Here is a 23,981-nt window from a genome sequence, read left to right as displayed (position 1 = left end):
CTTTACCATGATGAGATGCCAATACAGAGGTATCATCCAATCCAATGTTGAGGTATGAATGCTTCTGTCGGGTGTATTTCCTGGCTTTCACTAAACACTGAAATCTTTCAGGCCAAGTGTCCCAAAATAGATTTTGCCAGACTCGATCCCTCCTAAGCCTCTGGATGGCCAACGACGCGAAACCTCAACGCGTATAATTCGCTGGGGATATCACTGGAAATCGAGGAATCGGATCAAAGTCATAGTTGGATCCTTATCGATAACCTCCGCCTGATCCAAGCTTTCTTTCGCCAGGTTGAGATTCCACTCACAGTGAGGCACAGGATAAGAGCAATAAGCATTCATTTTACATGATGACGAAATAAGACCTCCATCCGTCGTCACAGTATCACATCATTAGTAAAAGTGTCTGACATCCTTTAGCTCTATGTAGTGACACTGGGGAATTAATATATAAAAAACTTTGTACCAAAAAACCAGAATCATAAAGGCTCCAGATTTTCCTTACAAGAAGAGCTTTGACTTGGTGTTTCCAGGTTGAATGGAGTCAGCCCCAAATCAGCTCACGAGTGATTTGCCAACCATAGATGAGCATTTACCACATCACGACAATGAAATATTGGACCTCACGCTGTGAGACGTGATGAAACATGTACCGAAATGTCAAATGACTATATGCCAGTCCGTCTTCTTCCTGCCCAAGCTAATCATGCACCTAAAGAGTATGGATGGATTTTAGGATAAGACTTTCAGGGAAGTTTGAGAGGATTTGACAAGATTGACGGTTTAACTTTACCCACTGTAGCTATGGAGATAAGTACTTACTGAGGTTATGTAGACATAATATTAAGTCTATGTACATAAGAGATAAGTGTATTGTATGTAGAATGATTTACTCCATGAGTCAGTCTGTGTCTCAGTGAGTTGACGTAAAGAGTTGACTGACACCACCTCGAACGGAATCTCAAACGGTCAAGAAGGAAAGAAAGAAAGTTAAAGAAGACAACAAGTGAAGCATTCATCGATTCATCATCGACATAATTCCAATTGAAACACGAAATACACTTAACTACTTCATCACCATCACCAATCATCAATCACCAAGAACAACAATCAATCATCATCCAATTAACAAGCAACAACAACAGCTCATAATTTATTTTAACTTCAGTACTTCATCATATTCAATCTACAAATCTAGATAATTTCAAATCAACACTATCCATCAACTTATAACTTCAACTCATTCGATATTATCATTTACCTATCTGATTCTTAATCGACATGGGTAACAACCCTTCAAAGAAGCTCAAGACTAAGTTCAGAGACCGAGATTCAAATGATGATCCTGACTCTTCTAACTTCCATCAAACTCAAAACGAGCCTTCCTCTCTCTCTGCGAATCGAAAGTCAGCTTATATTGATCCTTCAATGATTCATCGCACACATGATTCAATCACATCACTTCCTTCCCTCGATCAAGCTGGCCCATCAAAACCTGCACTCACTGCTTCTGGTAATGAACAATCAACTGATTCTTCCAATGAACCTTCCACCATTCTCTCCACCTCGAATCACCTCACAGGCCCTGTGGGTAACAACATCAAAGCTTTACCTGCCAGTATCGGTACAGCTAATACACAAGCTCAAACATTTGATATCGATGAGATGATCACTCGTCTCTTGGATGTTGGATATAGTACCAAGATCACCAAATCGGTCTGTTTGAAGAATGCTGAGATCACTGCAATTTGCTTAGCTGTTCGAGAAGTCTTCCTTAGTCAACCTACACTCATCGAACTCAGTCCTCCAGTCAAGATTGTAGGCGATGTACACGGTCAATACAGTGACTTGATTCGATTGTTCGAGATGTGCGGCTTTCCTCCATCCGCTAATTATCTCTTCCTAGGAGATTACGTCGACCGTGGCAAACAGAGTCTCGAGACAATCTTGTTATTGTTGTGTTACAAGATCAAATATCCTGAAAACTTCTTTCTTCTGAGGGGTAATCATGAATGTGCAAACGTTACAAGAGGTACGTCCGAAATAAGACAAAATGTCGAATCATACCCAAACACTCAATACACCTATCCTCTATGCCCTCCTCTCATTCGCGTCTTTCCTTTGATCTCTTCTACATCTTTCTACTTCTTTTCACATTATATGATTATTTCAAATTAGAAATAGGGCACGCGCCTGACTCGGTGATGCCTCTGCTTGAGGCTTAGGAACCTACCGTCTCCATGTCAGGCATCCATTTTTAGTCCTCGTGTAGTCTATATCATTATGTTCCCCAAAAAACGACCTTGAGCTCTCAGTTCACAGTGTGTCTGATTGAATGTTTAGCTTTTTTCCCCTGCCTTATCTTGCCTTCCCGTCTTGTTTTGAATTCAGCTGATCTGAGCGACTCATTCTTATCCTTCTGACACTATGTACATACCACTCAACTATCATCATCAAATTTACACCACATCACCAACCCCAATTTGCTTACTTTTCTGCCAAAATCTCGACTTCTCATCACACTCGAATCGTCCATTCATCAAACCGTCAAATCAAACGTGTCTCAAACTACAGTTTACGGATTCTATGACGAATGCAAGAGGAGATGTAACATCAAGATCTGGAAAACGTTTATTGATGTGTTCAACTGTCTACCGATCTCAGCTGTAGTAGCATCTAAAATCTTTTGTGTTCATGGAGGACTCTCACCTTCACTTTCGAACATGGATGATATTCGAAGGATTCAAAGGCCAACCGATGTACCTGATTATGGTCTCTTGAACGATTTACTTTGGTCTGATCCTAGTGATACAGCTACGGATTGGGAAGATAATGAACGTGGAGTGTCTTATTGTTTTGGCAAGAGTGTGATTGGTGATTTTTTGGCTAGGTGAGTGTCTTTTTTCGTTTATCTTGTCTGTTGATGGGGTATATACTGATTGGTAAAATTTCTTTTCTGGTTGGGTGGTTAAAAAAGGCACGATTTTGATTTGATTTGTCGTGCACATATGGTAGTAGAAGATGGGTACGAGTTTTGGAATGAGAGGACATTGGTCACCATCTTTTCTGCACCCAATTATTGTGGAGGTTTGTTGAATTGATTTGCCAATGACTCCTCAAATTCATCTCACTCAATCCTGACGTATGAGTTTCTTTTGTTAGAATTTGATAACTTTGGAGCCGTGATGAGTGTTTCAGAAGATTTGCTATGCGCGTTTGAATTATTGAAACCATTGGATGGAGCTGCCCTAAAGAAGGAGATGTTGAAGAAACGGCGTCAGAGGTGAGGATCTTGTCTTTCTTTTCATGGGGGAGTACAGAGACAATAGGAACTGACGATTTCTCTTCTTATGACGGGGAATTAATCGATACAGTGTGACAGGATCTACTGGTGGGACATGAAGAAGTCATCAATGAGTTTGTTTCGTTGTTTGTTTGATCGGTTTTCCTGTGACTGTCTTGCTCAGCTTGTCTTCTAGTGGAAGATTCGATCTCAGAAATCAAGCCACTTCCTCATCATTTAAGATTTATTTTCTATCCTGAGATTCATTCAGATGCAGTCATACATACTCTTTCCTCATCTTTCCTTCCTCACTTCACCTTTTTCTCTTTCTCTCTCTCTCTCCCTCTCTCTCACATTTACTCTCCCTTCTCTATGAAAGAAGAAGGAATTGCAATTCTTTTGGTCTTTCTTTGCTTGATCACGACTTTTTCAAGTAGTGAGTGGGTTTTCCTGGTCGTCTACTCCATGTGTGATGATGAATGAAAAGGAGAGGCGAAGTTGAGAAATCTACAAAAAAAAAGAAATGTATGCAACTCCTTTTTTTTCAAACCACTTTTTGTCTTTTCATATTTAATCTTCTTCTTCCTCTTTCTTCTTTTCATTGAGTTCATCGATCGTTATTATTTCATTACATGTCTTTTTTTTTGTGTTTAATTAAAGAGAGAAAAAAATCATAAAAAATTTCATATTGTTAGTTTACTAGTTCAAGAGTATTATATAAACATTTCTACATTTACATATATATATATATATATCATTTTTTGGTACTTTTTTTGTGTGGAGGAGAGAATGAAGAGAAGGAGAGAGAGAGAGAGAGAGAAATATCCTTTTCGTTTTGTTTTCTTCGTTGTGGACTTCTTTTTTCATTGTGTTTGATTTGAGTTTCTTGTTTTGCTTTGGTTTTTTTTGTGGGGTTTTTTGTGGTTTTTTTGTTATGTTTTGGTTCAGTTCAATATATCATCATATATTTTTCAAATTTTTATTCATTTTGAAGATTGAAAGAATGGCAGCAGAACAGGACATAAAAGGAGGATTTGGATGGATTTGGTGAGATATTGAATTTGTCTTGTGATATCACAATTTGAGTACATCAGTAAATTAAGGGGTATATTGGGTATTGAGTGATTGTAAGGAAGGAAAAGAAGAGGGGGTTGGAGATGTTCTTGAGGAAGTTGGTCCCAAATCTTACATTAGTAAAGTGGTACATTCCAAGTCAACCATCACTCAGAACCACTAGATGTCCAAAGTTGATCCAATACATTGATCCCTTTTTGTGTCAGATTTTATACAACATAATAACAGAGACTCATGTGGCGCTGTTAGACACAAATTTTGCAAAGCCTGAGGCACACCTGTGCAGTCTGGAGGTGCAAAAGATACAAATTTTTTGAAGAAACATATGTTTGATTAGAATATTAGTTTACCTATGTAAAGACATATTGTCCGTATTGCTCAACTTGGGTTGCTTGACAATTGGGTAGAATTGCAGAATTTGTGAATTGATAATTTCAGACAGTCTGGATTTCTTTGGTGGTGTTTTCCATTGAGGTTATCTATGTGGTTAGGCTGGTTTGGATGAGCTCAAGTTCTTTGTAAGCTAATTTGATGGATGTGGAGACAGATCTGTAGTCCTTCATGAAGTGATAGTAAAGCTTGGCTAGCTTTCTTTCCTTCACCAACTTACTTGGAAAGGTTCTGTTGTAACCTATGCTTGCAAACTTTGAATCCTGTACAATAGACCAGGTGCAGTTTTTTGAAGGCACTTTAATGCACAACCCCTGTGTCTGTGTCCTGTGTGTCAAGGAGCACACACTGCCTCCCTTCAAGGGGCAAGGGAGATTGTGTGTTTGTCAAGAAGTGAAAACTACTCCGACAAGGTACCCTAGCTTAACACAAGCCACACCTCCCACAGCAACCAGAGCCTAAAGAGGGGGGGTTGTAACTCAAACACAAATCCTGCTGGATATGAATTTGGTTCTGGAAGGGAGGAGCTTCAGATGTCAATTGTACCACCTCACACAATCTAGACCCTCCAAGGTTCTTGGGGCGCTTTTATGGGATATGAATCTGACAATCAGGAGGGTTTTCCTATTCTTTTGGTGTATTCAGATGCTTCTGAACCATTACAGGAGCCAAGTCTAACACCGTGATTGGTAATTTTTTTCGTACAAATATTCTGATTATGCAGAAGGAGAGTGTAAAATATTTCCAAGACTCTTCAGAGTTTTACACGACTGCACACAAAGCAATCATACAAAAGCACATGACTTGCCAAAATGTGGGTTTTCCAATGAGGTAAGGTGCTGATCTTGATCATCTCAACGGCCCAATCGTAGAACAGGAACTCAATACAAGTATATCAGCCTCTTGAGGAGTGTTGGAAATTCATCCTTCTTGAATTGATATAAGCACACTGATTTGACTGAGAAGCAGGTTTCAATGACTTTAGCAGAATCTAGACCACCCTAAGATATGAGTATACTACAGCCGTACCCATCTGTAGAAGACCTTTCAATAGTGATCATCATTCAGCATGAGGTACCCTTTGTTAATTTTTATGAAGAACTTGACCTCATCAAAACTAACCTCTTTTGGCGCGAATTTACTTGATTGTAGGTGGTATCTTTATTGTGGCCATGCCGCATTTTTTTTTCTAAAACCTGTAAGTTCAATTCAGACCAAGTCTTTTAAAGACCACTTTTATAGACTCAGGGTGACAGCTTACATCTTCTGGTATCTCTGTAAGTCACCTACAACCACCTATAGATGCTCTCGTAGCTAGATAATTTCAGTTGATCTTGGATAAACTTTAATGTGAACTTATACACTCGAAATAATATTATCAAAATTTAAAAAAGCTACATGATGGAAAGAGTTCTTTGAATTTTGTTACAAACAAACACTTTGATCAAAAAATACCACTTCAACAAATGTGAAGATTTATAGAAGTGTCCATTTAATGAAACCCTTGAACATAAACCTTTTTAAAACTTTCACGAACACTCAAGGTGTTCCAATACTTGATAATCCCATCACAAACATCCCTCACCTCTTCTTCATCAATTTCAGAACTATTAACCGCTTGAAGCATCTTAACAAGTCTTTGATAAACTTCAGTTCCTGAATCTGATTTAAATGATAATGATGGTTTTCCCGTAAAACCAAGTATATAGAAAAGCCGGACGATCCATGCTCCTGCATGTAAATCAACCAAGGAGATTTGTTCTCCTAAAATATAATCGCCTGTTCACCGATGTGGTTTTGAGAAATCCCGAACAGAATACAATAAGGATTGATACTCGGATAAACATGTTATTAGGAATATACAAAGAAATGACAAATGGAAAGTGTAACTGACCCTTATTGCTCGAGATAGATTGAGCAATTCTCGTTAACATCACCACACAGTTCCTCCAGATCTTCCGAGCCCGATTAAGAAAATCTTGTTCAGCTTCTTCAGTAGCATTTGAAGCGAGGATACTCAACGTGATTTGATCAGCTTTCAATCGGTCTGTGTGTTGAAAACAAAGAGAATCGAAAAAAACCACATCTCATTAGTTAAAATCGAAAAAAAAGATTTTCTCTGAAAGAAACCAACCTTTCCAAAAAGCTTTCATAGAATTAGTAGCAGTAGGATTAATTTCCATAAAAGTTTCAAGAGCTCTAATCCTATTCTCAAAAAACTCTTTCATCTTAACAGTTTCATCATTTCCAAAATCCACATGAGTGAATTGAATTAAAGAACCTAATTTTAAAAAATTCAAATCAACTGATCCATCTTGAATCAAATTAATCAACCGATCTGCATCAAATTTAGTACTGATGATCGCAGGTGTTAAGGTCGGTGCTGGGTTTTCATTCGAATGATGTGTGTTTTGTGGTTTTCTTGATAAATCTAAAAAGTCTAAAATCCTTTCTGAATCAGTGATGGATTTAAACCTTTGTGGATGATCTGGTTCTGGATTGATCCTATGATTTTTTTGAAAAAACAGTCGTCAGGATTGAGATTCTTCAAGGTTTCTCTTTGATTCATTTGAAAGGTAAACAGGAACATCTTGAAATGAATTTCAAACTTACACTGGTACAACAAGTAATGGAACTGTTCCCTTTGGATTCAATCTAAGAAACTCTGGACTGAAGGAAACAAACAAAACACATATGAAAGGTATCGAATCAGTCATCAAGACTTTTGCAAACTTGTGAGATTGACACAGATCAGAAGAATCAACTGACCAAAAATTCTCTCCTTTGACTACACAAACGAATGAAAACCAAAAAAGAACTCATCAGTAAACCAATCCCATCACCTTAACCATCATAATTGGACTTCAAAATGAAACTCAACATAAATCCACTTCTTTAAGATTATATTCATTTTCATTATAACCTTTTTCAATTAAACCAAGTAAAGGAACCGAAGACCAAATCGAAGTTTTAAAAATATAAAGTGTAGCTTTTGGAAACTGATCAGTAGTAGTCTCTGACATTCTTGATTTTTTCTTAGGTGATTCTGAGTCTAAGTCAATGGATGGTCTTTCCATGATGAATGATGATGGATTATAAGAATTCTAGAAAAGATGTTTAATTACTTTTAATCTGGGAATCAATTTTCATCAACTTGTTTTTCCAATTTCGATGACATCATAGTGATTACATAGAAACCATATTATCCGACCCGAATCGAGGCCACGAACCCATAAGACAAAATTCAGGATTCAAGCTATGGTCCTGTCTTATGAAGCTTCTCTTATTTTTACTGAAAGGTTTTTTCAGGTTTTCCACAGACTTGAATAATTCCTTTCAAATTTCAAGCCCTTCAGGGGTAATTAAGACCGTGTCAAGATTGAGTTTTTCACATTGTTTTTCTATCACTTCTTTCTTTGAGTGGTCTACCAAACCCATTCACAACAGACTTAATCAATCAGACTTCAATAAATAAATTCTACTATTTATTGTATGCTACATAAATCATAGTCATAAAATAAACTCAACAAAGTCCCACGCTGCGTCTCGCAGCGTGGGAACGCAGCGTGGGACTTTGTTGAGTTTAGTCATAAAAGATTTTCAACAAAGACTTTCAGCTCTGGTGGTCTATAACACGTTATAGAGTTATACATATAAAGTTTGCCGAGCGGGCCCCAAGTCTTATTTTTCAAGCTTCAGACTCCCAAAGACATGTTCTCAAACATGAAGGTCTGAGAGGTATGAGAAACCAAACTTGGTTGACCGCATCACCAAAACCCACCAAAAGGTAAGAGCATCCCCACCAGTCCTGAACCGCAACCAGTCATACAGGGCAGTATTTCCGACGTGTGACACGTTGTATTTTCCCTTCAGGAAGGGCAACGGCCACCGGACACCCTGGACCAGACCGTAACCCTTCCTCCGCGTTCTTACGCACGCCATGTTAAACATAGCAGCACGTACGTTGACCTGATGGTGGCCTATCATCATTATACATATGATTCATTCCGAACGAGATGGAGCGAGGGAATAGATGCGTGCAAACTTAATGATGTTCTTGACCTTTTCTAGGCGAGAGGTGGAAATAAGATGTGAGCAAGCGGATGCAGTGAATAATGTTTGTGTGGCTTTATAACCTTTGGACAACAAACTCAAACTTACCCTCTCAATGCCTCTACTGTTTTTCCTCCCAGTCAATGCTCACATTTGGCTTCAAGATGAATAATTGACATATCATTGTGGAAGGTATTTATCGTATTACCACTGCCACAACAATGATAAAGTTATTTTAATAGAAAACAATGTATCGAATGGGGCAAAATTAGTTACACGGTTGCTCAAATCGTGTAACACAAGCTTTTGAGACGCCCCCGAAGAACCTGAGGGTCAAGACCGAGAGACCTGGTGCTGATGTCGAAAAAACTCGGACAGCTGCCCTACGGTGGGAGTTTATTTCACTGGTGGATCGTGAAATCTGAATTCTGACCTGGACATGTCAAATACACGTTACGTGAATTGACAGTCCAGGGTCGCTGGTGGCGATGCTCTAAGGATAGAAAGTTGTAGAATCTAGATTTTACAAGAGTTATGGTTTTTTTTGGTGTATGACGAAATCAGTGAATTCAGATAACCGCTCTGAAGTGCTGTGGTGAGAGAGATTCGATCAAATGAATCAAATTGAATACAATTTTAGGTTAAATTTAAACTTTGAAACTCTACAGATCTGTTGAAATAAATGATCATTAAATTCTACTCTTTTCCGGTTGGTTTCTTTACCTTATCCCAAAACAACACCCTTCAAAAACCAAAACATTCTCAACTTGAAGAATTTTAAAAAATTTACAAATCAAACACACCTTTTCTCTTTATTCAACTCTTCAACTTCAACTTATTTTGAAAATCTGAAAAGATGTTTGGAGTAGCTTCATATGTGTTAAACACAGGTAAGTCAATCAATCGATCGATCAATCCATCACTTTCAAATAACCTATCATTCATCTTAATCTTATCTTTAAAAACAGCTTCTAGTTTAGTTTACGGTCCAACACCTCTACCAAACTCATCCACTTCATCTACTTCTCATTTATCTTCATCAGGACTAAAGAAATCCAAAACGAAAAAACAATCCAGATCATCATTTCATCATAAAACTCATTCCACTCCTAACCCAAACTCAAGTCTAAATCCAGAAGATCATTATCGAAGATCAACCAGTCAATCATCTCAACGTAAACCTACTTCATCTTCTACATCTACTTCAAATCGAAGTACTTCGACTTCACATCATCATCATCATCATCCTTCGTTTTCTAGATTCAGATCGAATGGTGAAAGAGGACCTGGATACGATTTAGTAGATCAAATCAATCATGATGAAGACCTTTATTTCGTACTAGGCTTTCATCAATACAATTTCTATAATCGTTATCAAATCAAATTTGAAGATATCCGTAAAGCATACATCACCAGATCTAGATTATGTCATCCTGAGTAAGTCATTTCTCTTCTTTACCTTCTTTTATCTTTTTTGGGAGAGTTGAACTGATCGGATTCGATTTTGGTAGTAAATTACCGCTTTATAAGCCTTGTACTTCTGCATTTCAAAAATTAAGTTTTGCTTATGAAACGTTGTCTAAACCTTCTAGTAGAAGATTATATGATTTGAATGGTCATACTTCTTTTAATCAATCGTTTGTTCATTTCTTATCTCATCTTTCGATCCAGTTTCTAGAATTTCTGATGCTTTGAACTATTTTCTTTTCTTTAGATCTGAAAGGTATAAAGCTTATAGAGGGAATGCGAATGGATCTAATCCAAATCAAACTAGTAGTGGTGATGAAACTTTAAATAGTGTTTTACATTCTACTTTTTGTGAATTTATGGATGGTGATTTTGAAATGATTAGAGTTTTAATCAGTACGTTTTCCTCTCCTTATATTCATTAATCTCTCAAAATCTCGCTCGAGAGAATAAACCTAATCTGATTTTGTCTTTTTGGGGTTTGATTGATCATATTAAGATGCATTGAATGAAGGAAATCCGGGTTTGAATTTAGGAGAAGAAGCTATCAATAACCTAGAAACGAGTTTTAAAAAACTACGAACGATCTTATTAACCGGACAAAAATATATGAAAGTGATTCGATTTGAATTAATCAAATTATATGAGATCCAATCGAGTTTACGTAGTTTAAGTTATTTAAATGTCTTAGGAAGAGTTAGATTAAGTTTAGCATTAGCAAGAGTAACTTTGAGTATACCGATGAGGATTGATCAAGTGATGAGAGAAAAAGATTCGGAAGAAGGAGGAGAAGAAGAAGGGTTGAAGGATGAACAGAATGAAGATCAACCAAGGAAAAGAAGAGTTCAAGCCAATCGGAATTCAGGGATCTTACCTAGAGGTGTAGCAGGTTTGTTAGAAGCTACAGTAGCTGTACTAGAGTGTGGTGAAAGAGCTACGATGTGGGGTTCTGGGGGTGCTTCTTCTGGTGCTTCTTATGAAGAAGAAGCCAATTCAACAGAAGAATATAAATCAAAGTTTAATGAACGTTCAGCTTCTGATTCGATTCCTAAGTATTCTAGACCGACTCCTTTGAAACGAAACGAATCAAATCAATCAAACCAATCTGATCAATCTTTTAGACATGAAAATTTCGATCCTACTACTTCAAACACCACCACTAATATCAATGAAGAAGAAAAAGTTAAATTGAAATCTAAAGAGAAACAAAAGGAGAAAGAGAAAAGATCTGAACCTCATTCATTAAGAAGATCTAAATCTACTAATGGTCGGGTTTAGAAATCTTTTTCATCAATCAATCAATTAATTAATTGCAATTTAACTTTTGATCATCTTTGTGTTGATGTGAAGAATTCTTTGTTTCCTTTGTTTGAAGTTCGATTACCACCCATTCCAAAGTGTGTGATTGATACAATTTCTTTTAAGTTGATTCTTACCAACTGCATTCTTAAGCTTTAATTTTTTTCTCACTCTATATCTCTTTTTATTTTTTATACATCTATCTATCTATCTATCTATATATATCAATCTTATCACTGTTTTTGTTTGGTGTTGTACATATTTGATGATCTATTTATAGACTTCTTTTTTATTTCTTATTTTTTTTTGGTTGAAGGTTCTAATGGGCATTTTTAATGGTAGTTCAAGTTGTGTGAATGGATTTCATTTTGGTTTGAGTGATTTGGTTTTTTTGTCCAAGTATGTATGGTTGTATGTATTCTCATTTTGTGTTGTTTTAATGAATTTATTTAGAGAATGAATGATGATTAAAAGAAGAAGAATCAAATTGATCATTAGAGTCAAGTATGGTGAGTTGATGGTTGGAAGGCTTTTTGGTTTTGTTTTGAAGTAGTAAGGGTACATAAACATTCATAACTCAAATTTTAAACTCGCATCAAAAAACCTGTCCCAAATTGAAGCCATTTGGACTGTGATATTTCTTGCACAGGTTTTTTAAATTGGGTAGAGATTGAATAGATCTGATCACCCATGTAAAAAATAGTTCTATGGATCCAAATATCTCCTCCTCACAATACATCCAAATCATGTCTGCACCAACTCCAGCCAACTTGGTACTTACACCTTTGATGGCTATTGGAGCAAACAGGGCCAGAACTCACACAGCTTTATCCTTGACACCTTTTCCAGTCCCAACCCTTTCCGTAGTGATGTGCCAGGGTGTGCCATGCCAAAATCAATCCAGTTGCATCTTCTCTCATTGTTTCACAACCAACCAACCAGCCTATGCACCTCATGACTGATCCTCACCCCCCTAAGAAGCAACAAGGATAGCCTTGAAGGGAAAAAAAGCTTCCCAAGAATCAAATTTTATTTATCCATATCAACCTTTTTATGGTTGTGAAAACTGAAAGTGAAACTAAAAATAATGACAAGTGAAGAACAAAGAGACAGACATCAACACCTTGTTCAAGATGTTGACTTACACCTCAAAGAGATCAATTGCAAGTCAGGCAAGGTGATTATTACTGAATGGTACAATGTATACAAGAACTTTGATACCTGAAGTGGTACACCAGAAATCAGATAGATAGTGAATTACAAGAAACACCGTGTCCTTGTGGCAGTTGCCTGACAAAAAGCGCACACAGACTGCCTTTGAGGCACAAAGGCAACTTGTGTGGGCTTGTCAACAAGCAAACACCACACGGACATGGTGAATGTGACAGCATTTCTTGCAAATAAGAGGTATGGAAACAGATCAAGTCAAAAAAAAAGAAGTGTCTTTTTTAAGTATTTACACTACATACAAAAAATGGTTTGTTCTTTATTTTAGCATCTTGATATGTTGCTCAACTTGATTGAAAAGTGGTTCAAATTGGCTGATAAGTTGAGAAACATCACTGGGGAGAGAAACCTGGTGATCTATCTGACAACATTGAGTTTGCAGTCCCAGAGGACAGTATTGAGGCATTTGAAATGGCTAAGAGGCAAGGGGTGGTAAGCAAAACAATGATACAGATAGTCCAAAGGGTACTTGCAGGATCTTGTGGCAATACAATTTATTTTAACTCAAGTTTATGTATGCTTGAGACAGTGAGAATGCTATGTATATGTCAATGGTATGAGGACTCAAGCCAGTTATTGGAGATCAAGCATCAGCCGGCCTGTTGGCTTTGAGGTATTTGCTAGGTGATCAAAACAAGCTCTGCTCAACTTCTCCCACAAATTATGAAAAGGAGGGGTCCCCAACTGAGTCTGAGAGCAGAGAATCCGCCTCATAAGGTCTTGTGATGCAAGCCTTAAATAGATCTGGAGCTTGAGGACAAGGTATTGCCCAGATGGTTATGGAGCTTATACATGAAAATATGGCCCCCAGGCCCACTGAGGCAGAGGCACTGGATTTGTGTTAATCATCTGACATCAAGGTCCCTGAAAAATTAAAGAAATCAATTCAATCAACAGACATCAATGTAGCTAAATCACAATTGAAGAACTGAGTTTGACCTATCAAAGTTAAAAATTCACCTGGTTAAATCACTTTCATTGATTCATTCTTACAACTACACAGACTATCAAGATTTACATCAATCTATTGGAGCTAAAATGAATGACCCAATCACCTCCAGAAAACTTCAAAACAATATTTCCATTGTTCTGTTCCAAACACAAAAAATATGGAAAAAGTCGATAAAATCATTTCTGTTTTTTAAATTCAGCAATATAGATCAGATGCCAGATGAAAAGTCCCTATCATAAGGTGAATACAGATGATTTGGATTCAAAGCACTCATTAATTAGAGACCAGGCACAATTTCCCATTTTTTTTTATTACAAGTGTACAATATGTGGCTTGTATCCCACCTTTTTTTTGTGTTTTACGTCTCATATAGTAGTTAATTTGGACTTTGAAACATCTTGCACAGTCTGATTGACTATCAGAACAGGTTCTTCTTGTCAAGCCTCACAAGGTTTGGGTGAGAATAATCATCACCCACACCTCTCAAAACCAAGGTTGTTGTACATCTTTACTTGATCTTGCATGCTTGTATCCATTCTTAATTGAAAACACTCTATTTAATCAAATAGACCTGATCCTCCCCTTGCTTAGTTTTTTTTTTTTTGTACTAAGTGAGGGAAGGATCTAATGTGGGCGGTAGGTTTCAAGGAGAGTTCTTTTACTTCCTTGAAAGCTGGAATTTGTACTCAATGACATGGTGGAGAGTTCACCTCGTAAGGTGGAAACTCTACCCCTGGCTTATGTTTTCACTCGTGGAGCGTTCGTCGAGAACTCTCTTTTCGAGGAAATGTAAACCTGTAGAGTACTTCTGATTGGAGTTCTCTACCGGGTCGTTTGAGTAGGCGTCTATGTTGTTAAATATTCAGAATGTTGGGAGGGAGGGTCGGTCGAAAATAGTTATTCAATAAAGATTGGATAATCCCGGAAATGAGAAAGAATTATTGTAGCAATAAATTTAGTAAAGGAATCGGACGAGGGAACAAACCAAGGTTTGAGAGAGCTGTAGGTTATATAAACTAAATATCTTCTACCTGTTTAAATTCGACGGTGACATATCAGTGTCTTCTTTGGTAAAAGGTTTCTAGACCTTTAATCTATAACCATTTGGGGATCCTAGCTTCTCAAAGTGGTTTGTTCGCTCCCGTAATTTACCTCTATCGGGTAATCTTTCTTCTTAAAGAGCGCGCTCACATTTCTCATGGACACATCTTACAATGCGTGCCTTTTGAAAGAGGCAATCCATTCTTAATTGAAAACACTCTATTTAATCAAATAGACCTGATCCTCCCCTTGCTTAGTTTTTTTTTGTACTAAGTGAGGGAAGGATCTAATGTGGGCGGTAGGTTTCAAGGAGAGTTCTTTTACTTCCTTGAAACCTGGAATTTGTACTCAATGACATGGTGGAGAGTTCACCTCGTAAGGTGGAAACTCTACCCCCGGCTTATGTTTTCACTCGTTGAGCGTTCGTCAAGAACTCTCTTTTCGAGGAAATGTAAACCTGTAGAGTACTTCTGATTGGAGTTCTCTACCGGGTTGTTTGAGTAAGTTTCCTAGGGAAAGGTGAGATGCCTAGATATCCCATTCTCACGGGTGGCAGGCCTGAGCCTAGATAGGCTTCGCCCTTTCCTGTCGCCCACACGTAGTGTCCGGGAAGTGGGTCACATCTGATTAAAATCTTCGACAAATGTGGGTGTGATGTATTACTGGGTGGTCAAGATACGTGGAACATCAACCGGCGCAGCTTACAAGTGGATGCGCTTCATGTCGGCAGGCAGTGGGGGAGTAGAGGGGAGGTACACGACGACTGAAGGAAAGAAAAAAGGACAAAACGAACAGGAGGTACCAGATAGGATGTGCTACTAGGCATAATGTGGAATGACATCTTCAGTGATCTGTAAGATTCGGACAGCCGCGTTCCATTCCTTGTCATCCCATTCTCGTTGGTAGAGTGCATGGCAAGCCGACTTCCAACGTCCCAGTTTCTTGATGGCGTCGAGGGGAACACCTGACTTAGTTAATAAAGTCGCTCCCCCTATTCTAACAGAGTGACCTGTCAAGCTTGAAGTTTTCCCCCATGTGCGGATCATAACCTTCTTCATAAGCTCTCTTGTTATAGCAGTAGCTCTTCCTTCTTCATGTGTCATGAATAAACGGGGGTCCTTCACCGTTCCTAAACCTGCCATTAAGCGCTTTAAGGCGTCGACCGGGCACAGTACCCCTCCAGTAGCTCGTAGGACTAGCAATTGAATCTCCCCGGATGCAGCGGTTTTTGCTTCTCGTAGCCTGATTTCGGCGAAATCCTTGTTGTTCTTGACATAGAACTTGACATCTGACTTCAGTATAGCTTTGTGGTCATGCCTATCGTACTTGGCGGACTTGTAGACCAGTTCTCCCAAACGACCTAGTCCCCAGTAGGCTACAAGGACTAAGGCTGTTAGACCCTTGGAGTCAGCTTCACGCTCTGCAATGTCGGCCACGAGGGATAGGAGGGCTTTTGGGGTGACCGGTTGGCGATTGGCTTTGTGCACAGGTGCTCTAATCTCTAGTTTTTTCGATGCTCTGAGTAAGGTTTTCAAACGAGTGAGGTGAATATTTGGGAAATTATAACCGTGGAACGCGTGCCACGTTCGTAGTGCGGTTAGGTACTTGGTGATGGTGGTGACCTTAACCGGTTTGTTGGTTGCCTGCCGGTTCACGTTGTGTCCTGCCCAGACAATAAACCATTCGACGGTGTCGCAGGATGCTGGGAAGGCGTCGCGTCGTTTGAGAGCCGCGAAGAGTTTAAACTTCTTGACTCCTGACGAGTAAGCTTCTATGGTCGATCTGCACCATCCGGCTCTGATCATGTGTCGCTGAGCTCTAGTCAGTGGTTTTCGGACATTGTCCTTGATTCGCAGGAAGGACTTGATACACTTCATCACTGGTATAGAATTCTACGATATTGGTAAGGCATGTATTGCGCGGGGGTCAGTTCTCTGAAGATGATTTCTTGGTAAGTGCTGGGGAGGCTTACACGTAAGGAAGGTGTAGATGGAGATAATTTGGGCTAGAACTGTCGATGTTCAAAACAGGTATGTCGCCTCAAGTGAGGATTGGGGGAATATTATTGACTATGGTTGGAAAAAGGAAAGGGGAGAGTTGTTGAGGTCGTAAAAGGACAAGAAAAGGGGGAAGTAATACGTGGGAGAGGGGCTGCAAGGGCCTTTGGAGTTGAAAACGGCTTTTATGGATGGAGGGGGTAGTGGATTCTCTGCCTGATGGTCTACCTAGAACTAAGCGGATGTTGAGCAGTGGTTTTGCAAAGGAGGGTTAGCTGTGTTAAGAAGGTGAAAAGTGAGCGGCATAGCTCTCTGGTGGGTCTGTAGATGTGACTCACTCTTGGTGACTCCACTTCTGTGGGAGACTCTACGTCGACCAGCCACTGTTTCAAATCATCTGGGACAGTGACGTGGATTCTTAGGTACCAGGGTTTGGATGTTGTCAGGCCGCGAGAAAGTTGGTCGGCTGCGTTGTCCAAGGTGGAAACGTGCCGCTGTTCCAATTGGCAATCGTTCTGAAAGAGGAGTGTGGAAATGTTCTTCCACTCTTCACTGACCCAAAAGTCCCGAGATGATTTGTTCCGCAGGACACCCTCAGTGGTTGTGTTGTCGGTCAATACCAAAAACCTTTCTCCTTCGAGTGGCCGTATCTTTTGTACCATGAGCAGGCCTAGTCGTATGGTAACTGTCTCTAACCATGCGATGCCTTGGGTTGGTTTTCCTCCTGGTCGATCCCAACCTGGGCACAGTTTGAATTGTGCCCACGCTTTCCCGACTATTACTCCTATACCAAAAGATGTAGAAGCATCACCCACCCACCCGATGTTATTTACCTCTCTTGTCTTTAACAGCAACTTATTTGGGAAGGCGTTCAGGGCTTTCTTCCAGACATCTAAGTCGATCCTGACTTGTTGTGGCATCTTTCTTTTCGCCTCTGTCTTGACCCATTCGCACTTCCATCTGAAAACCGGATCGTAGGTAGCAGCGGAGTTGTGGTGCAATGTAGGAAACGTGGCTTAAGCGGCCATACATCTTCTCAACCTCTTTGAAGGTGTAATCTACTTTTGCTAGAAAGGTGTCGAGCTGTAGTTGTCGTTCGGCAAGCTTTTTGGGAGGTAAGCATACGGTTTTCTTTTGGACATTCCATAGGAAGCCAATGTATTTCTGTTCGTCACTGAAATGGGTGAACTTGGTTTCATTTGTCTTTACGCCTAAGCTCGTACTGTATGTAACTATTTTGTCCATGCTTAGCTGGTGAGATGCCTCTTTGATGACCAAGTTGTCATCGACCCATCTGAAAACCTTGTAAAGACCAAACTCTAGCTCTACGAGCTCTTTCCACGCATCAGCTGGACTGCCGAAGCTGCCACACCCCGCTACTCCTCCGAAAGATATACATAAGTCAATGTACAGGAAGCCGTCAAAATCTTGTATCAGTAAAAACGGCCATTGGTTTGGGTGTGTCCCGATTTGCCTATAGGCTTTAAGCCAATCGAAGAGGGCGATTTTTAGAGGAACTGATGCGTTTGCTATGTGTATAGCTACTCTTTCGAAATTATCCCAAGTTGTCTTAAAGTCGTCTTTGTTAACAAATGAGTTAACGCTTGGAATGTTCGGATCACGTTTAGGAAAGGATAGATCATTTATTGGGCGGAAGGAGCCGTCGCCATTTACGACGGCTCCTAGGGGGCTTGATCTAAAGAATTTGTATCTGGTTGCCATCTCGTCTTTCGTATAAGGGCCGTACATGCGTCCAGCTTTTACTTCTTGTTTTAGATTCTTCTTGATTTCCTCCCTTGCAGAGAGGTCTGATTGATGGTTGGGAGGGCAGAAAAACGGGAGTCCTTCTATGGAGTGTTCTGGGATTCCTTGGTCAAAACCTTCTCGAAAGCTGTCAATGATAAACTGTAATCGTGGTAAGAGGTGATGTTTCTCTAGTGCTTTGCGCCAGGTGTTAATCTTCATGTCGCATTTGACTCCTTTCGGACAAATGGTTGTTCTTCCCTCTGGTGGGGAGCTTGGGCCTGCTAGAGGTGTATTTGGCTTGTTACTTATCATTGTTTCTTGGACCCTGAGCGAACTGGGGGCAATTTTCAGTGGTGCGTAAGTTTCAAGTATAAACACAAATATTTTATTTCAAATACTTACTGAGTAAAGGTAGGAATGATAATAAAGACAGGTCTGTACGTGACTGTACAAAGAAAGATTATAAATGTAGGGAGATTGTAGGGGAAAATATGCTAAAGGAGATTTGAAAATTGATTTATTGCTAAGTTATTGATTATGCTTGGTAGATTGTGAAATTAATTGAACTAGGACATTGTAAGAATATCATCGTCTACGTACAGGGATAAGTTGAAGGAAAGGAAACGGGAAAAAGAAAAAGGGGGTGTCTAGCTGATGGGATCTTATATTCCGCTTACCCCTCATTTCGCTGGTTATGATATCCACCTCTACCTCCTCTCCATCCACCTCTACTTCCTCTGTTAGGGAAACGGTTGTTCGCCATTGGTGCTGCTGCTGGGAGGGGAAGTTGATTTTGATACAAGGTAGGGTTTGGAGGGAGTGGGTGGTGAGTCGCATGTTGGGATTGCTGACCGTTTGTTGGTCTAGGTCCCATTGGTTGATGAGGTGTGTTATGTCCTCTGCGTTTACCTCTTTTGCGTTTGAGGGGTTGGCTTTCCTGGTTAGGCCTGCTATGGCTTCTGATGCCAGATGGTTGCTGAGGTTTATGATGACTACAGGCAGGGTGCAGGATAATTTTAGGATCATATGATGATTTTCCCTACATATTGTTGATATGCTTACATGAAGGCTCCTGTTTCTGGGTGACGAGATTCAAATTGACCGCCTCCGGCGTACGGGTTCGTATCTCTACAGTTGGCTTCTCCTAATCTGAGTGACTTATCTTTGGCCTGGTTTTTGTATTGGGTCATCCGGGTTCCTATGTCCTTCATTCGAGTCTTCCCGTCTCGTTTCACAAAGACTTGTTCTCGAACTAGGATGTCGTATCTTAAAGCCGTCATCCAGCACTCAGTAGAACGTTTAATGGATTTGACGTTTTCGATGTGAAGTTGCAAACGTTTCGCAAGGGGTTTCTGTCCGTAGTATTTAGACAGGTATTGTCTAAATAAACTCATGCATTCTGACCATTCACCGAAGGTTAGGCGGTATTCTGATGGGGCGTTAAGGCCTTTATTGGTCTTGTTCTTTGAGGAAGTTGAGTTGTGGTTACGATTATGCTCATCTTTGTCAGCCCTAGCAAAATTTTGATCGAACACTGTTAGGGGAATGGAGGTGTGGAGATCTGACATCTGGTCTCCCCAAAACGGCTTTGCAGTATCTTATGTTAGATATTTTTGATATAATAACAAAATCGTGATGAGGGATTTTAATGCTAACCTGCAATGTCATAAGGTCTCCCGTAGGGACTGATCCAATGTCAATTTCTGTCACACTTTTAGATTTCTTTGAAGATTTCTTCTTTCTCTTCTTGTCCTTCTTGCTTTTCGACTTCTTAGCCTTATCCTTCCCTTTCAATTGTTTCTTTGTCTTTGTTCTTTTCTGTTTCTTCGGTTTCTTTGCAGTGCCTGTGTAGACAAACCGTAGACAACCAGTATTGCTAATCAGCAATTGCTCTTTTAGAGGTATGGTCATGAAGAAAGGGAGGGAGTATGTGAATAAAGCAGGTGTTATGAATCGTATCTGGTGTGAATACGATGTTATTTCTAGGGATTTGGAATATATGAAGGAGATTTTAATTATTTATATGCGAGATTCTCGAGCACTTATATTTGGGAAATAGATTGCGAGGGAGCTCAAGTGTGGGCTATGGCCTCTTCACTAGCATGTCCTCTAGCTGAATCATATATTAATTATTTTTGGGGAAATTGAATTGGTCTTTTGGCAGTTAAGGATAGATGAGGTTTCATGTTTCGAAATTAAACTATGAAATGAGGACTTCTCTTACGTTTCTTCTTCTTATGCTTATCTACTTTTTCTTCTTCTGAAGAAGAGGATGAGCTGTTGCTTATGTTCAAAGATTCTGTGTCTGAACCAGAGCCGGAGGATATGGATGAGGAATCTGAGCTAGATGTCTCTGATGAGTCTGTCGAGCTTGATGAGTCCAAATCATCTGTTTCGCTTTCAGAATCAGAGGGGATTGACAAGGAGTTATTGCCTTCGCTAGATTTGGCGAAGTCGTTAGATGGTGTATCTCTTGATTCCGTGATTGCTTGACTTTTACGTGGATCTTCACCTTCTGACTTGTCACTGTCGGTATTCTCAGATTCGGAGCTGTCAGAGTCAGAGCTGTCAGAGTCTGAGATATTGATTAGTCCTTGACACTGCAAACATCATTCGGGTTCCCCAAGTGGGCAGGAAAAAATGATTGGGAGTATGATTTGTCATAAAATGGTCTATCACTCCACACCTGAACCATAACACCCACACTACATATGTGTAGCAGGCTCAGTGAATATGTGGTTATCATGTACATACAGTTCTGCTCAGTTATCTGCTCATCAGGATAAGTTCTTCATATGTAATACATGCTGTAACTTCTTTCAGATTGAAAAAAGCTTCCAAAAGATTGACTACATACACTGACTCAATGTTTTGGTGTGATCTCATCAACTCAACTGCATGTAACACACTTTCTGTTACTAAGACATAGCTTCAACAATATTGCTTGAGCAGCTACAGAATGATATGTAGTAAATTTTTGGGAAAAAAATTCCAAAGTCGAAAAAGTTACATGTGGTATAACATGTGATTTATTTATTCTGATGGGCAAAAAACTGAGCAGACCTGTATGTACATGATAGACAACTATTGACTCAGCTTGCTGCGCATATGTAGTGTGGGTGAAATGGCTCAGGTGTGCAGTATTAGATTCTTTTATGAAAAACTGTACTATTAATCATTTTCCTCTTCCAAATTGGGGAAGTTGAATGATGTTTACAGTGTTGATCGATAAGCTGATCTTCTGCTGTGTCGTTAGGTTGGATATCTAGCAATTGGTTGAGATTTTGATTAATTTTCCCGCTTCCTCCCGGATCTCCAGTTGAGAATGAGTCTTCTCCTATGTCTGCCTCGACATCCGATGGTAGGTCTTCTCCGTCGATAGAGGAATTCTGGATTTGTGTATTCGTAGCGTGGGATACGATACCGTTTGCCCTTCAATTAGCGTGAATGGCTCTTGATTCTGCGCTAGCCATAGTTGTGATAATCAATCAGGGATTAGGTAGAAATGAGGATGATAGTTTCGAAGAAGAGTTTCTGTTATGAATTATAACGGGATTGTTTATTCGGATAAACTTTAGATGAAATCTTGATGTATGTGAGTGTAAGGATGTGTATAAGTATGTTATATTAAGTTTTTTAAAGGAAATATGACTGGAAATTATTTTTTTTTCTTTTTGTTAAAAACGTTTTTTGATGTAAAAGGAAATTTCAAAAATAGTTATTCAATAAAGATTGGATAATCCCGGAAATGAGAAAGAATTATTGTAGCAATAAATTTAGTAAAGGAATCGGACAAGGGAACAAACCAAGGTTTGAGAGAGCTGTAGGTTATATAAACTGAATGTCTTCTACCTGTTTAAATTCAACGGTGACGTATTAGTGTCTTCTTTGGTAAAAGGTTTCTAGACCTTTAATCTATAACCATTTGGGGATCCTAGCTTCTCAAAGTGGTTTGTTTGCTCCCGTAATTTACCTCTATTGGGTAATCTTTCTTCTTAAAGAGCGCGCTCACATTTCTCATGGACACATCTTACAATGTGTGCCTTTTGAAAGAGGCAAACAACTGGAAAATTAAAAAAAAATAGAAACTTGTATTTCTAAATTGAATTTTTCTTACCAGGAAAGGAGGTCTCATAAGAATTTTCAAGCTTTTACCAATCAAAGAGGGCTTTATGTTGCATGTCTCTCCATTTGGGTCTCTTGGCGCCTGATTTTTGATGTGAAATGACGCCTCAAAGTTATAGATTTGGAGGAATCCTTGCAGAACTGGCTGTACCTGGTTTTCTGTGAAAAGGTCAAGAAATGTGCCATTTGGTTATATATGCGCTATGCATATAGTTCTCTGGTGTTCTTTTGCCTCTCAAGTCATAAAAATTGATATCCATCCTTGTTGGTGTGTTTTCCTTTCTTTCACTGGTTGGTGCAAACATGGATTTCCCCCGCTGACGTTCAGTCTCACTAACTATATACAAATTCTGTTATATTCATACTCAAACATGCATATCAAGTTCTCCTTTATACCCTTTCAAGGAACTAAGACTGACTGAAAGCTTGTTTAACATACACAGAAATTAAAACCATGTCACCTCATTTGAATCAGGAGAATTGGTCATCAATAACTGGCCTGAATTTGGTGTGAGGATTAACTGGACCAGTAAGGGTGTGGCTTTGGCTTTGCTCCTGTGTCCTGCAGGTTTTACCTAATCATAAATTCTGGCAGCCTGGAGGAGCCGCCTCACGTCCAATGGACATGACTCCTACAAGTACACCTATTGTGACCCAAGATGTAGCACATGTGGAGGCCAGCGCAAAGTGTTCACCTTGGCCCTGGGATCCCACAAATTCAATCACACAATAGCCCACCCTTTATTTCCTTGAATTCTATTTGGCACGGTTGTTGTGCTTCCTTCTCTAATGTTATTTGGAATTATTTTCACAACCAGGTTCTTGGGCACCCAAACGTGCACTTTTCACAGCCACAGGTCCACCCGGTTTCAAGTAGTAGTAGTCAGGTATGTCATTCATCTTTAGGGGAGATGACCCTTATGGTCAGGTTATTTTATGTTAGGATGTTGGCTGACTGGGTAATTATCACATTTTAGGTATTGGCTGGACCCTCAGGGGCCTCATGGAACGGCTATGTAAGTCCCATGACAAAGGCCATCCCAGGTACACATAACAGGGCAAACTTGGTAAGCTTGTTTAACTGCCTCTTGATTATGGTGTCACTTGAGTTGGAGTTCACAAAAAGAGACAGCTGAAAGGTCTTTGTTTCAAATTAGTGACAGATGTTGCATCCAAGCAGCGTAGGACTACACAAGCCGCATCCAATTCCTCATGGTCCAAGCCAATCTGAGCCTTCTACCATGGCACCTCACACTCTGGGGTTTATGGGCGCTGTGTGGGGACCCCAACACAGGCCGTCTGTGTTTCCGCACTGACTCTATCA

At 39.6% G+C, this 23,981-nt stretch overlaps 4 protein-coding genes across 4 annotated transcripts; 2 read left to right on the top strand and 2 right to left on the bottom strand.

Moving 5' to 3' along the window:
* Positions 1–936: 936 nt before the first annotated feature.
* MELLADRAFT_115588 (uncharacterized protein) lies at positions 937–3,290 on the top strand (the record flags this gene model as incomplete). The annotated part of the gene is made up of 4 exons (XM_007406504.1): positions 937–2,035; positions 2,578–2,893; positions 2,981–3,090; positions 3,166–3,290. The coding sequence occupies 4 exons, from the start codon at positions 1,285–1,287 to the stop codon at positions 3,288–3,290; spliced, it is 1,302 nt and encodes a 433-aa protein (XP_007406566.1).
* A 2,807-nt stretch (positions 3,291–6,097) lies between these two features.
* MELLADRAFT_74266 (uncharacterized protein) lies at positions 6,098–7,854 on the bottom strand (the record flags this gene model as incomplete). Its single annotated transcript, XM_007406418.1, has 6 exons — positions 6,098–6,529; positions 6,645–6,797; positions 6,885–7,255; positions 7,364–7,420; positions 7,520–7,538; positions 7,632–7,854. The coding sequence occupies 6 exons, from the start codon at positions 7,825–7,827 to the stop codon at positions 6,243–6,245; spliced, it is 1,083 nt and encodes a 360-aa protein (XP_007406480.1).
* A 1,718-nt stretch (positions 7,855–9,572) lies between these two features.
* On the top strand, positions 9,573–12,059 carry MELLADRAFT_115586 (uncharacterized protein; the record flags this gene model as incomplete). Its single annotated transcript, XM_007406505.1, has 5 exons — positions 9,573–9,693; positions 9,772–10,240; positions 10,315–10,440; positions 10,518–10,666; positions 10,770–12,059. 5 exons carry the CDS (start codon positions 9,660–9,662, stop codon positions 11,546–11,548), a joined length of 1,557 nt encoding a protein of 518 aa, XP_007406567.1.
* Positions 12,060–19,060: 7,001 nt separating this feature from the next.
* MELLADRAFT_60669 (uncharacterized protein) lies at positions 19,061–20,443 on the bottom strand (the record flags this gene model as incomplete). The annotated part of the gene is made up of 4 exons (XM_007406417.1): positions 19,061–19,098; positions 19,210–19,571; positions 19,595–20,118; positions 20,189–20,443. 4 exons carry the CDS (start codon positions 20,441–20,443, stop codon positions 19,061–19,063), a joined length of 1,179 nt encoding a protein of 392 aa, XP_007406479.1.
* Positions 20,444–23,981: the final 3,538 nt, after the last annotated feature.

This window comes from Melampsora larici-populina (genome assembly GCF_000204055.1).
Source record: "Melampsora larici-populina 98AG31 unplaced genomic scaffold MELLAscaffold_6, whole genome shotgun sequence".
NCBI lineage: Eukaryota > Fungi > Basidiomycota > Pucciniomycetes > Pucciniales > Melampsoraceae > Melampsora > Melampsora laricis-populina.
The sequence above is the reverse complement of the archived record's forward strand: the minus strand, read 5'-3'. Positions and strand labels throughout refer to the sequence as shown.